This window comes from Chrysoperla carnea, chromosome 5, assembly GCF_905475395.1.
Source record: "Chrysoperla carnea chromosome 5, inChrCarn1.1, whole genome shotgun sequence".
Taxonomy (NCBI): domain Eukaryota; kingdom Metazoa; phylum Arthropoda; class Insecta; order Neuroptera; family Chrysopidae; genus Chrysoperla; species Chrysoperla carnea.
In genome coordinates, this window is record NC_058341.1 from 9717645 (window position 1) to 9732833 (window position 15189).

Here is a 15189-nt window from a genome sequence, read left to right on the forward strand (position 1 = left end):
GAATATATTTTCAGAAAGATATATAGAGAAAAGGGGCGAAGGGATATTTAAAATCGTTTTTAAGATATGGAATTATTTCTCTTCATATTTTATTTACATATTTATATATAAAATTTTTTATAAAAGAAAAATAATTGCGTTATGTATTATCTTGGAATCGTTCTGTGTAGATTTTATTTCTATGTTCATTTGCTAAAATTGGTTTTAATATATCACTTAAACGACGTAATCGAAATTGAAAACGACTACGATCACGAGCTGCTTCCTCCCATGTACCTTTACGGGCATTTTGATATGCAAAACTCCATTGTACCATTGGATGTACGATACATAATTCAGAATCTGGTTTAAAATGGACCTGAAAATTTACAAGGAAAAAGTATTAATAAAAAAAAATTTATAACGATTGACCTTTAAAGATATTTTTTTCATGGTGGCCACAAATTTTTTGTATTGTTTGCATTTTAGGGGTTTTCATTTAATTTTGTGATTTTTTTTAAAGATAAACCAAGCCGAAGACCGAATTACTAAAATAAATATACGGAGATGGTATTTTTACACAGCTAAGAAGAACCAAATAAAAGAAAAACCAAATCTGGTAGAAAAGGTTGTTGATCTCTTGTGTTTAGATGGATTTAGTCACGTACACCACTGTTTCTTATAACCGGTACCGCGATTAAAAGTAACAAAATACGTTTTTCTTCGATGAATTCATTATTTTCTTCGATATTTGTGGTTTAATCTGTCATGTCTACGTGCGATCAGAAATAAATGAATGATAGTTATACCACGGTGTGAATGAAGCAGCAGACGAATCTTAGGCACGAGACGGGTCACTTTAAACGCCCTTTTCACCTGAACCTGTCATTTCCACAGCAAGAAGCTCCGCAATTTACGAATGGTTACGAAAAGCCTATCATGATTGCTGGGACTTTGTGCAGGGCATGTTACAGGCCAAACTATGTATAACCACAGTTGAGAAGGGTGGTAAGACTCTTGGCAGGACACTTTAGATTAAACTACCACCTTCATAATATGGGGATTTTTGATAATCCCACTTGTAAGGCCTGTATGGAGGACGATGAAAACTCCATACATTTTATTCGCACTTGCAGAAACAAGCAAGGCGGCGCCAGGTTTAAAATGTTTAAGTCCGAAACCTTGGATCCTTCAATCATGGGAGTTGAGGTACAATGGAACAACCGTAAAACTTAATAATTCTGTGTAATGTGTTCTGAAATTGTGTTGGAATCAGGTAAAAATATTACGATTGTTCCACTGTGCCCCATTATAGTCCTATACCTTTAAAAAAATTGAAAAAATATTGAAGTGTATGTTTTACAGCATACAAACCTTTTTCTCAATTGTTTTTTCCAACATATCATCCCAAAATTGTATTTGTTTTAAACGTGGTGAACAATCAGTTACATCTTCTGCACGTGGTACATCATTCTCATCACCAGATTCTTCATCTACCTCTTGTATTAATGCCATCCGATTCTGATCATTTGTATCCTCATCATTATCTTCGGCAAATATAATAAAGCTATCCTCACTATCACAATCCGATAACAGTCTTGTACGTGTAATGTTCGCTACATTATTATTATTCTTAAAACATCCATTAACTTCTGTTATATTATCATTATCTTCATCACTATCACTTCCATCATTATCACTCATGTCATCAAATTCAATAAAACTATCATCATCTTCATCATCACTTTCATCATCAACGAGTTGCTCTGTAGTATTCATGAATTCATTATTTATGTTTATCATTTCAAAATCATCTTCTAAGTGGTCGTTTGTCGTTGATGATTCTTGATTGTAACCATTTGAATGGCTAATTTGATTGTGACTTCCATTTTCTAATTCTAAAATATTTATTGGTTCACCGAATTTGGCCGCATTATCTATAAAAAAAAAATGTTAAAAATAAATTTAAATTACGAAAAAATCGGCCAAAATTTTAATTATTATTTTGCAAAATAAAACTAACTTATGAGTAGACATCAAGGCTGAGAAAATTCGACCAAAAGGGTGTAAAAACAAGTATTTTCAATTGGATTATTTTGATATATATTTAATGCATTTTTTTTTTCAAGGTAAACCACTAGAGAAATAAAAACTACAATTTTTTTTTTCAAAAAGAAATATAATACCTAAATAAATTTCGGTTTTAAATTTCAATTAGGCGTGGAATTCAAAAATTATTTCGTCTTATGTTGTGGAATCTGGTTTTTAAAAGGCTAAAAAAATTACCTTTTGTACTGAGCTTTTATCGAAATTTGAAACGAAAAATTTATTTTGAATTTTTGCAATTTTCTTAAGGGGGATTCTCCCATGCAATGGCCTATTTCTTAAAGCATTGGTGGAAATTGTTTTTGATTTGACTTTGAAAAGATAGAACTTAGGGGTTTTATTATTCATTTTAGGATTATGTGTAACAAATTTCAAATGAAAATCTTCATTAAAATGGAAGTTGTACCACTCCGAAAAAAAGAGAGCTTACTTCCTCCACGATTTCGGCTGGTAGGCTTATTTGAAAGAAAATATAAAAACGGCATTTTAATCTAGAAGTCCAAATGCAAGAAATGAACTAGAATTTGCCGAAAATATTAAAATTTATTTATGGCAGACTGCTGGAAAAAAAAATTTCAAATGTCATGATTTCTTTTTGTTTTTTCGTTTTGAATTTAAGACTTTTAAGAGACTGCTGGAAAAAAACTTCAAATATTACGATTTCTTTTTGTTTTTTCGTCAAAAAAAAAAAAATAGAAATATCCAAAATCTTTGAATGATTCTTCTCTTTTATAAATTTGAAGTGAATCGGTTAAACCGTTCTTGAGTTATGATGTATCTTTATAACGACTACAAATTTCACCTGGGGGAGGGGCGGCTTAGGAGAGCACGTATTGAAAGCCACAAGACAAAGGCACATAAACGGTCAACGCCATGGGCATAGGTACTGATTTCTTTACCAGAACAGAAAATTTAAGCCTAGAGGAACAAAAGGAGATAAAAACTCAATATTGTGAAATTACCTGTACATTTTTGGAAAATTTTATGTGGTAACTTTTTACATTTCGCTTCATGAAATCGAATTTCATAATCAATGAATTTATTATGATTTCGATTTTCAATAATAACAAAACTCGGTGTTGAAACGGATTCAACACCAATTTCCTCCTCGACATCATTACGAGGTAATAAAATCTTGCCAACCATTTTACGATCAGCAGCAATTTCTTCAATTAAATTACGATAAAACATTAAGTTTGGTGATTTTTTCATACTTTTTACTTTCTGTTGTAATTGTTGATTATTATAAAAACGTTTCGGTGACAATGATTTACGTAATTCAATCTCATCAAAATCCGTTAAATTGTTTAAATGTGACATCATTATATTTGTTGTTGAATTTGTATCAGATGTGGTTGTATTTGTGGTTGTTGAATTCATTAACTCTGTCGTTAAATTTGCATAAATATTGTTTAACGGTATTGAATTAATAACATTTTTTAATGAAATGATTGTGGGTATCATTCTTTGTTCATGAAAATCACTACCAAATCCGCCATTCAAATTGGACAACTTTGTTGTTGTTAATTTTAAAAGATGATTTGAGATACTATCTAAATCATTTTTAAAAAATTTCGAATTTGAATAGCATCCACCAGTCGAAAAATATTTTACGTTGGTTGACATATCTTGTCGTAAGGGATTTATAAACAATTTCACATTTGTGAAATCCATTTAAAATATTGTTTTTAAAATTTGTTCAAACAAGCCAACAACAAATTCGTGTACCACGAAAATTTAGATTCCGTACAATTTTTTGATGTTGTGGTGATGAAATACTTCTCTTTCTTGTATGAAAGTGATCTGCACAATTCACGTTTGTCAAATTGTCCTTCTGGTGATGATGAATTGATTTAAACAACTTAAACTTTTGCTTTGGATATTTAACTTCTACAATTCTATGAACAAAACACTTAATATTTGACGTTAGGTTGTAGAAATTTCTAAACTTGACAATATTTTCCATTTTTAACAATTATTTCCTGATACGAGAAAACAATACACACTTTTAGATTTCAGCCATTTTGGATATATACTGATTAATCAGAGAGAACAACGTAATTTAGGAATTGAACTTTGTATTATTTGTTCACTTCATAGAGTAGATTTTTTTTTCAACTCTGTTCCAATTTACAAATTTAAGGTCATTTAAAAATGTCTGATAAAAAACTGTTTTAAAAAATAGTTTTATTTATTACTTACAATAAATTATTCCTAAAATATTACACTTATCCATGACGTTTGAAGCTGTATTTGATAAATTTTTATACTTGGATTTAAACATGTTGCATCGAAGCGTTGACATTTCAGAAAAAAAACAGGATCCGAATTACTTAGAAACATAAATAGATTTGATAATAATTGAAGATTGCTCGAATTTCACTGTTTTTTTAACGTTATTCTATTCTGTTAATGTTATTTTGGCATTTAATGGCGATTAATTACACTTCGCCAAAAAAATTAAGTGAAAGCAACAAAAATATTTTCAAATAAAGGAAATTTTCAATTTTTATTCTTTATTTTAATTGGATCCAAGTGTCAAACTAATATCAGAGCTGTCTTTTTTATTATAATAAGAATTCTTTAAAGGATTGGCCCCTTTTGCTATCAATAAATTGCTCCCGTTTAGTTTTAACAATATCGATTTATTAATATCATATAGGCAAGACACGTTACAAGTAATTTTTCTGTTTCTGAAATAAAAATTTCAATATTTGGTAACAGGAGAATATGTTATACAAGTGATATTACCAAGATTTTACATGTCTATGGATATTACAGCATATTAGGTTGGTATTGTTTGGTTCTAATGCCGTTGGACTGGCAGCATTGATATTACTAATATACTTTGTCTCTTTTGGTTCAATACAATATCTTATATATCTTACTCATTTATAATTTTATATTAAAGACACACCTCCTATTATTTTTTTTTTTTTTACTTTAATATCCATAGACATGTAAAATCTGCTACGTCTATATATTACCTGTTTAACATATTCTCCTGATACCAAATTTTAAAATTTTTACTTCGGAAACCTTAAAATAACTTGTAAAGTGCCTTGCCTATATGATATTTTTGCATAATTTACACATTTTTTGATGAAATTTTATAAGAATTTGTAACAGGAGAATATGTTATACAAGTGATATTACCAAGATTTTACATGTCTATGGATATTACAGCATATTAGGTTGGTATTGTTTGGTTCTAATGCCGTTGGATTGTCAGCACTGATATTACTAATATACTTTGTCTCTTTTGGTTCAATACAATATCCTATATATCTTACTCATTTATAATTTTATATTAAAGACACACCTCCTATTATTATTATTTTTTTTATTCTTTAATATCCATAGACATGTAAAATCTGCTACGTCTATATATCACCTGTTTAACATATTCTCCTGATACCAAATTTTAAAATTTTTACTTCAAAAACGTAAAAATAGCTTGTAACGTGCTTTGCCTATATGATATTTTTGCACAATTTACATGGTTTATTTGGTTATAATATCAAAATCTTCTTTATCTCAGATGGGTTTGAAAAAACGCAGCAGGAAATTTTTCGGACACTATGAACACCTGATGGCATTAATAATTATTAAAATATGTATGTATTGAAAAACAACAATACATAAGTATAGCATTTTTTCGAGGCTCCACGGTGCAGTATTTTAATCGGAAAAAATATTTCATTGTTTAATAATTATTAATGTTAACAAGTGATTATAGTGTCCAACAAATCTTCTGCAGCGTTTTTATCAGATCGATAGCTAAATATGACGTTATCAAGCTTATTTGAAAACGCAACACTTTCGAATAAAAAGTAGTAGAGAGGTTTTAGTTTTCTGGATGATTCTAGAAAAAAAACCTTTGTTTTATAAAATATTATTATTATTTATTTGTTTGTAAGTGGAACAAAAAGATTGTTTGATAAGTAGTTTTTAACATTCGAAGTTATTCCATATTACCTTAATTAATTCAATAGATATTTAAATAATTCATATTTGTTCACATTCTTTGTTGTCAAGTTTAATAAAACCTTTATCTGGGATTACCTTTCACAAGTCATTTACTTTGCTAAGTTATTAACTTCAGATACAAATTTTCCAAGGTCAAAGACTAGATCACGTAGTCAAACCAAAACAAATTATATATACTAATTATGTGACGTCTGCAAGTGCAATTAACATCAATTATTGCATCATAAAAACAAAAAACCCCCTTATACAAATAATTTCCTAATAATGCCTTGATAATTATTTGTATTTCATCATCATGCAATTGCATTGTTTACATTGCCTGTAACAAAAAGTTTCTTTTTCATCACATAGATGATGAAGGGAGATTCAAATAAAATTATAATCGATTGTTATTTAAATAATTTTTTATTTGGAACTTAAAGATAAAAAACAAGGTGTATGCGTTTATTGCTCCTTAACTTCACGTAACCGTCTGACTGCAGATCTTACTGATGCAGCTGCTGTTGTAGAGTATACCCATGCACCGCCAGCTACTGTACGCTTGCATCGTTTACATGCCCAAATACCAACACAACTTCTTTTCATGGCATCCTAGAATTAAAAATTTATATTAAATTCCTTTTGTAAGATGATAACTTTATCTACTTTTTATTAACGGAATTTTATCTAAATGATAGGATAGATTGACTTATCAACAACTACTATTCAGAATTTTCACAATATTTAATTAAAAAATTCCACAATGATTTCGATTATGATTAAATCTTTACTATTTTCTTAGAGTGAAGACACTGAATATTTAAGGTGAGTTTTACGTTACGATAATTTGGAGATTTTTAGCGTGAATATAATATTATATAGATTTTTTTGAGGGTCAGTGAATGAAAGTAATCATAGGATTAACCAAAAAGCCAAAAAACTCTCTAACCCGATCCCAATTAAAGGCATGATCAACCCCAGGATCAGTGAATGAACGTAATCACAGGAAAAAACTATTAATTTTTCACCAGATCCGACAAGGAATTTATAATCAATGTAAATAAATGCTTTAAATGTGTACTCTTATAAAAATCGAAGTGTCTATTGACACCATCCATGAACAAACGTTTTGTTCTAGTAATTGGTTGTACGGATCTGTTAGCCAAGGACATTCGGACTTAAATCCAACATTCACGGGTTGATTATGCCTATAATGGGGACAAGTCGATTAATGAATAAATCTATACTATTTTCTTAGAGAGAAGATATTCGGACACTAAATGAGTAAGGTGAATTTTACGTTACGATAATTTGGAGATTTTTAGCGTGAATATAATATTGTATAGATTTTTTTGAGGATCAGTGAATGAAAGTAATCATAGGATTAACAAAAAAATCTCTAACCCGATCCCATTAAAGGCATGATCAACCCCAGGATCAGTGAATGAACGTATTCACAGGAAAAAACTATTAATTTTTCACCAGATCCGACAAGGAATTTTTAAACTACGTAAATAAGTGTACTCTTTTAAAAATCGAAATGTCTATTGGCACCATCCACGAACAAATCCTATCGTTCTAGTAATTGGTTGTACGGATCTGTTAGCCAAGGATATGCGGACTTAAATCCACGATCTAACATTCACGGGTTGACTATGCCGATAATGGGGACAAATCGGCACGTGTATGGGGGTTTAAAGTTTTTTTTGTTAAGCCGGTGATTGCGTTCATTCATTGGTCCAAGGGGATATGCGGGTTAATTTCGAGTTGTCCGGGTCTCTACTCTAATAATATGGGTCCGTGAGTCGTTAAAAATGTCGAAAAAATTAATTTGAATTAGATTTTGATAAAAATATACAAAAACCAGGTTCATTTGACAATTAATCCAGTTTTTCTTATAGTTCCGCACAAAATCGTACATGAAATAATGATTTGGGGATATTTTTTTTGACAAAACCTCAAAAAACAATTAAAATTTAGAACTTTTAAATATATTTTTAAGCTAACGAAAAAAATCTAAAAATGATGTATAAAATTCTAATTGCACGACATATTATGTGGAAAATTTACGACATTGCAAATATTCTGGAAGACTTTTGAAAGATATTTACGTTAAGTTCTCGTAAGTGTCGAATTCTTGGGCCACCAAATATTGAAATTTCAAATCAAAACAAAATATTTAACTAATAATAAAATACGAAAATTTCATGTTTTAAATGAATATTCAATATCGTACGTTTACAATCTCGACATAATTCGATATCATCAATAAACAACTCATATGTACACAAAATGCATGGGTTCTACTTTTAGGTTAAGTCAACTTACCTTTCCGCAAAATGTACATGTATATTTGGAATGCTGAGTAATTTCCATTTTTTTAACCATCTTACGTAGGGAAGCACCATAACGGGTACCATATTTTCCGGTAATTCCTACCTTCTTTGTACGTTTTGCCTAAAATACACAAAAAAATACATGTAAAGTAAAACACCATAAAATTTCGATGGTATCCATTAAATATATTAATAATTTATGAAAGAAAGGTATTAAATTTTATAAAATATTAAAATTATGGGGAATAATTAAAAGATGATTGATTTATCCTAAGATTTAAAATATCACATACCATTTTTAATTTGGTTAATTTCTAACACAAATACAGGAAACTGATTCCTTCACAGAATTCCGAAGTAAAAAGATTGAACACGATCGTGTACCATAGAGAAGTTTATTTTTCGATAGTTTAAAAATAAAATTATAGAGGGTTGTATTATCTATGATTCGATATTCAAACCAAAATTCAAAATAAATTCCAGAATTATAAAACATTCTGGATGAACTCCAGAAAAGTTTACCTGATTAAGATGCTTATTTTTCCCATTAATAATTCTATTTTATAACGATCAGAAGACCCAGAGCTTTTTCATCAGAATTTTTTTGCAAAACACCATCTGTTGATTTTTATTGCAATTGCATAATTTGGGGTTAGAATAATTCAAAATACACGAAAAATTTAAATGAAGTCAATGTAAAATACAATAAAATGTCATTCCACAATCGAAATACTGATAGACGTAGAGAATTTAAAAATAAACGAAAGCCATGGGGTAACAATCGTGATAAATTCAATTTTAGTGAATCGCAATCGTCTTTACAATCAAATGATGGGGATAGTTTTCACGGAGAATCGTCAAATTCACAACGAAATTCACACAGACATCCTCCGGGTTTAAAGGGGAAAGAAATTGGATTGTTCTATGCACGAAGAAATAAGAAAGCGCGAGAGGCCGAAGATCATGCGGTAATTAATAAACTCATTGAGTCTTGTCTTGTGTCACTATTATCGAGATTCTTTAATCTCGATTATTTGCCCACTTTTGGCACCTTGCTTTGGGGACGTATTGAATTTAAATTGAAAATTTCCAAAGACTGAGTAGCATCTCTCGAATATGGGAATCTTCGAGCATGAAACCGAGATCGAACTTCTTTTGAAGTTAAGTCACGAGAGGCCGAAGATTATGCGATAATTGATAATCTTCTTGAATCTTGTCTTGTCTCACTATAATCGAGATCCTTTAATCTCGATTATTTGCTAGCTCTTGGCACCTTGCTTTGAGGACATATTCCATTCCCGAATATGGGAATCTTCGAGCATGACACCGAGATCGAACTTTTTTTGAAGTTACGTGAGAGTCTTATAATGTTAAACTTTAATTTTTTTAGACGCGGATCAAAATATCGGATAAAATACAAAAAGAAATTAATACTTTATTGAAAGATGTACAATTTCCAGACGATTTTCAAAGTAATAATTACGATCAAATTAATGATTCACAATTCAAACGATTATTCTTACAAACAATATCAACAACATTCGATGAAAAATTGGAAAACGTGACGCTTTCCGAATATTTAGAACGTGATGAACAACTCGATGATGTTTTAAAAAATGAATTTATATCGAAAATTGACTCAGAGGATCCAAAATATCAAGAATTATTGAATTTTAGAAAACAGTTACCGGCGTATAAGTGTAGGAACGAAATTTTACAATTATTAGATAAAAATCAAGTTATATTAATTAGTGGTGAAACGGGTTGTGGTAAAACGACCCAAGTACCACAATTTATACTCGAAGATGCTATTATGAAAGGAAATGGATCAGTATGTAAAATTATTTGTACACAACCGACTCGTATTAGTACAATTTCAGTTGCTGAACGAGTTGCTACCGAAATGAAAGAAAAAGTTGGTACTGGATCTGCAGGATATTCAATACGATTAGAAAAGTAAGCTATTTTTTTATTTAAAATTGTATTTTTCAATTAATGATCGAAATTTTGCTATGTAGAACGTCCTAGAATGCTAAAATTTATGATATGTTAAATAGTTTATATTTTTGTTGCCAGTATTAGTTCCATATAATATATAGCCACAAGTGAAGCTCACTCACTGACTCACTTCTAAAGTGACATGCTAGAAATATGTGATTTTCAGCATTCGACGCGGAATTGCTTGAAACCTACGGAAAAAATCAGAAAACTTCAACGTTTTCATTGCAACCCCACGGAAAATCTGTTCTATACATGATAGAAAGATGGGTTTTTTACAAATTGACCCGAAATAATGTCTTATTAACAGAATACTTCGAAAAATTTCATTATCCATATCGCAACTGCACAGAAAATCGGAAAATTCCCGCAAATTAAATTTATTTTAGTTTTATACATGCTAGAATAATGGGATTTACACCAATCGACCCTAAATATAGTCAAATTCACAAAATAATTCGAAAAAACCCTCTAAAAATAGGAAAAGCATCCCTAAACTACCCTTTTGACTTCTATTCATGTTTTTCAAATTAAGGATATTTTTCGATAAATTGTTTTTATTCAACGCCACTCCCTTGAAAATTTGGAGTGGAGATTTTAAAAGTATTAATTCGTGGAATTTTATTTTTTATGACGCAGAGCCAAAGCTATTGGCCGTCTCCGGGTCATGCCAACAGCCGTCTCCGGGACTCCCTTGCACAACGAGTAGAGATTTTTAAGTAAAATGGTCAGTTATAAATGAATAAAATATTTATTTTAGGAAACATGGTCGTGATAAAGGTTCCATTTTATTTTGTACAACGGGTGTTATTCTACAACAAATTCAAGGCAATCCCACATTACAGGGTATTTCTCATTTAATAATGGATGAAATTCATGAACGTGATATTCAATGTGATATACTTTTAACATTACTGAAAAAAGTGATAAAAAAACGTTCTGATTTAAAAATAATTTTAATGAGTGCCACATTAAATGCACAAAGTTTTTCAAAATATTTTAACAATTGTCCCGGTATAAATATACCAGGTTTTACGTATCCCGTTACGGAATATTTTCTGGAAGATGTACTTGAATTAACACAATTTGAGTTTCAAGAATCCAATAAAAAAGTAAAACCATGGATGACACATGCAAGGAAAAATCAAGACAGTGAAGAAAACGTTTTTGCTCATTTTATTGAACCTCATGTTCGACAATTGCAAGCGGAAGGAAAATATTCAGCGAAAACGTTAAATAATCTGAAAAATGTAAATTCGGAGAAACTGAGTTATGAGCATATTGTGGAATTAATTAAATATATCGTACTTAACAAACCAGTGGGAGCAATTTTAGTTTTTTTACCGGGTATTTCAGATATTACAGGGGTTCATAAATTATTACAAAATAATCCGTGTATTTCTCAATCCGATATTGTAATTCCATTACATTCTAAGTTACCAACTGTCAATCAGAAATTAATTTTTGAAAGACCCCCGCCTGGAATACGAAAAATCATTCTAGCCACGAACATTGCAGAAACGTCAATTACAATCGACGATGTTATTTATGTTATTGATCCGGGGAAGATTAAATTAAAAAAGTATGACGTACAAAATGATATTGAAACGTTAAAATCTGAATGGGTTGCTTTAGCAAATGCTAATCAACGCCGAGGACGTGCTGGACGGGTTCAACCGGGGCATTGTTATCATTTATATTCAAAAGCTCGTCATATGTCGTTAATTAGTTATCAATTACCCGAAATTTTACGTATTCGCTTAGATGAAATTATTTTACAGTTAAAATTCCTTCAAGTTGGAAAAATTGAACCGTTTTTATCACTTTTTATGGATACACCAAATCAAAATTCAATACGGATTTCATTGAATTTATTAAAACGTTTAAATGCTTTAGATGATGATGAAAATTTAACGCCATTAGGTTATCATTTAGCGAAATTACCAACAGATCCTCGAAGCGGTAAAATGATTTTGCTAGGAGCAATGTTTAGTTGCTTAGATCCGATACTATCTATAGCAGCATCGTTAGCGTATAAAGATGCGTTTGAATTACCGTATGATAAAGAGAAAATATTTATGGAGCGTAAAAATGAGTTAAGTAATGATACGTATAGTGATCATTTAGTTTTGGCTGAAGCATTTCGTGGATGGGAACAATGTCCAATTAATCAACAGAGAAATTATTGTTATAATTATTTTTTGAATAATCGTACATTAATCTTGTTGAGAGATATGAAACGAGAATTTGCTCAAATGTTACATGAAATGAAATTTTTACCAAGTTCGAATCCAAAAGATACAAGATTTAATTATAATTCATGTAATGATAGTTTATTGAAAGCTATTATTTGTGCGTCTTTATATCCAAATGTTGCGAAAATCAGGTATGTTAATGTTTATTCATTTTCAACCCCCTAAATTAAAAAGAGGGGGTTATAAGTTTAATGTGTCTGTGTATCTGCGTATCTGTGTGTCTGTATATAGCATCGTAGCTCTTAAACGGATGAAAGGATTTTGCTGTTTTGTTTGTTTAAAAGATAATTTGACCGAGAGTGTTCTTCTATGTTTCAAGTTCGAGTTTAGGGTTCTGTACTCTCTAACAACTCTTCCGATGCTCTTCCCTATTGCTAACTGTATATCTGTAATCTTGGTTGCAATTTTGGAAGAGTTCACAGCTTCTTTATCTTGTCATAACTTTCCTATCTTTCTCATAACCATCCCAAGCTATAGACTGGACCGTTTTGAGTCTATAACATCGAATAGATGACCAATTAGGACTACAACTTTTCATTTTTTTAAATTAACTTGTTATTTCAGATCTTGTAAAGTAGTAAGAAATCAATCAATTGTAAGAATTCATACTCAAGAAGATGGTAAAGTATGTTTATTTCCTTCATCAATCAATTCAGTTCAAGCAAGATTTCCATCACCATATTTGGTATATCATGTCAAATTAAAATCATCAGCTATTTTTCTTCATGATACAACAATGGTACATCCGTTTCCATTGTTATTCTTTTGTGATAAAATTCATACTAGACAGGATGAAAATTGTGTAATTTTAAAAATCTCAGATTTAATGCAATTCAAGTGTAATGATAATGAAGCTGAAATTATATTTAATTTACGAAATAAATTTGATACATTTTTAAAATATAAAGTTGCACATCCTGGTTTTATTGATTGGAATGAAATGGATAATAGTGATGTATTGATTTTACGGTAAATATTTATGATATTACAGTGGAACCTCGATAACACGAACCACAAGGGAAATGCAAAACATTTCGAGTTAATGAGTTTTTGACTTAAGAAGTAGTTCGGCGACTTACGGAGTATGAATTTGGTTCTACGGAAGGGAATTGCATTTTCTTTCTACTAACTGATGATTACGACGTAACAAGGTTTCAGTTATCGAGATTCCACTGTATTTAAAGAGACGAAATGATTTTAGAAGCACTCTAATCAGAGTCTGGACGATCTAATAATTAGACGAATAATTTTTGCTTTTTTTTTTAGGGCTATCCAAGAATTAGTTACATTAGAAGATAACGGATCGCTTGAAGATGAATATTACGATTAATTTTTTCTTATAAAAGTTTAAACCAAAGTGTAAAATAAAATTTTCGATTTAATTTATTGTAAAATAATTTATATTTTTTAAATATTACGAATTTCAGTGTTTGTTTTAATAAAGATGAATTTTTTCAAAAATTACGTTTTGTTTAGTTGGCTTTTCTACTGAATGGTTAGTCCGGCCCTGTTTTTGTGTATAGAAAGTAGCCCATGTGATATGATTTAATGGACCGGTATAAATTATGAACTTTTTTAAGTGACCAGTTGTGGTAATTATACTTTATGTAAATTATAATTGAAAGTGACAAAAGTTCTAAAGTTTTGGCGTAAACATTTAATAAAACGTGAACTTTGTATATGGGAATTATAAAATATAATTTATGCAGAGACAAATGAAAATACAAAAATAACTTATTATACCGACACATATAGGGTCTTCATCAAGTATTGGAAAGTAAAATGGGAAATAGAGGAAAGTTATTCGATACAAAAAAATTGGTTCGTTCTTTCAAAACTTTATGGAAATGCTTTTTTTATTTGGAAAACCAACTTGCTTCCACAAAAATCGAACCATAAAGCAATTATAGACAAAACTTTGTATTAAATTTCTGCCAAATCTATTCGATTTTCAAAATGACTTGAAGAATTTGATATTTTGGTGACTTACCTGAGTCATTTTTTTTAAAGTCCTTAATTTTTGATATCTGAGAGGGTTTCTGTACTTTTTGAAACTCCCTGTATATTTAATGTACGAAGAATAGAAATATATATTTCAAGAATGGAATTATATGAATTTTTATCTGACGATCTAATCATAATAATCATACTTAAACAAATTAGGACGCAAGCGTTATGATATTAAACAATTAATAAGACGGAATTAACGAAAAGATATTTTTAATTTTGTAATTTGATATGAATCGATTAATATATTATCAACCTCTTTATAATTTGTCAACAACATTTTTGTTGCAAAATAATTAAACGGTCAGGAGCGGATCTATTATAGACGCGCAGTTTTTAAAGACGCTGAAAATCATAAAGACATTTTCAATGGTTTAGTAACGAAAAAGGGAGGGGCTAGTTCAGCTACAAATTTTGAGGTCATTAAGAATGGAAATGGGGTGCAGTTTAAATTTTGATTGAACACCGAACAAATTATAACTTATTGGACATCAATACATAGTCGCTTCAATCCGTCTGCTTGTCCCAATAATCGCTAT

At 30.1% G+C, this 15189-nt stretch overlaps 3 protein-coding genes across 3 annotated transcripts; 1 reads left to right on the plus strand and 2 right to left on the minus strand.

Moving 5' to 3' along the window:
- LOC123299880 (dual specificity protein kinase splB) lies at nucleotides 1-4115 on the minus strand. The gene is made up of 3 exons (XM_044882283.1): nucleotides 3048-4115; nucleotides 1354-1916; nucleotides 1-358 (listed from the first exon to the last, which is right to left on the minus strand). Exons 1-3 carry the CDS (start codon nucleotides 3757-3759, stop codon nucleotides 140-142), a joined length of 1494 nt encoding a protein of 497 aa, XP_044738218.1. The 5' UTR covers nucleotides 3760-4115; the 3' UTR covers nucleotides 1-139.
- Nucleotides 4116-6461: 2346 nt separating this feature from the next.
- On the minus strand, nucleotides 6462-8793 carry LOC123300047 (60S ribosomal protein L37a). Its single transcript, XM_044882515.1, has 3 exons — nucleotides 8684-8793; nucleotides 8383-8511; nucleotides 6462-6666 (listed from the first exon to the last, which is right to left on the minus strand). Exons 1-3 carry the CDS (start codon nucleotides 8684-8686, stop codon nucleotides 6520-6522), a joined length of 279 nt encoding a protein of 92 aa, XP_044738450.1. The 5' UTR covers nucleotides 8687-8793; the 3' UTR covers nucleotides 6462-6519.
- A 259-nt stretch (nucleotides 8794-9052) lies between these two features.
- Nucleotides 9053-13502, plus strand: LOC123300489 (ATP-dependent DNA/RNA helicase DHX36-like; the record flags this gene model as incomplete). Its single annotated transcript, XM_044883072.1, has 4 exons — nucleotides 9053-9358; nucleotides 9781-10346; nucleotides 11149-12774; nucleotides 13208-13502. Coding segments are annotated over exons 1-4 (2745 nt in total), but the record flags the coding sequence as incomplete, so codon positions are not given.
- Between the last annotated feature and the right edge of the window lie 1687 nt (nucleotides 13503-15189).

Excerpts from the sequence above, each read along its gene's own strand:
- LOC123299880 (XM_044882283.1), bottom strand. The coding sequence starts at position 3,759 with ATGGATTTCACAAATGTGAAATTGTTTATAAATCCCTTACGACAAGAT. Across the intron at positions 1,917-3,047 it reads AATTTTCCAAAAATGTACAG|ATAATGCGGCCAAATTCGGT; the intron begins GTAATTTCACAA and ends TTTTTTTTATAG. Across the intron at positions 359-1,353 it reads AAAAAACAATTGAGAAAAAG|GTCCATTTTAAACCAGATTC; the intron begins GTTTGTATGCTG and ends GTAAATTTTCAG.
- LOC123300047 (XM_044882515.1), bottom strand. Across the intron at positions 6,667-8,382 it reads CATGTACATTTTGCGGAAAG|GATGCCATGAAAAGAAGTTG; the intron begins GTAAGTTGACTT and ends TTTTAATTCTAG.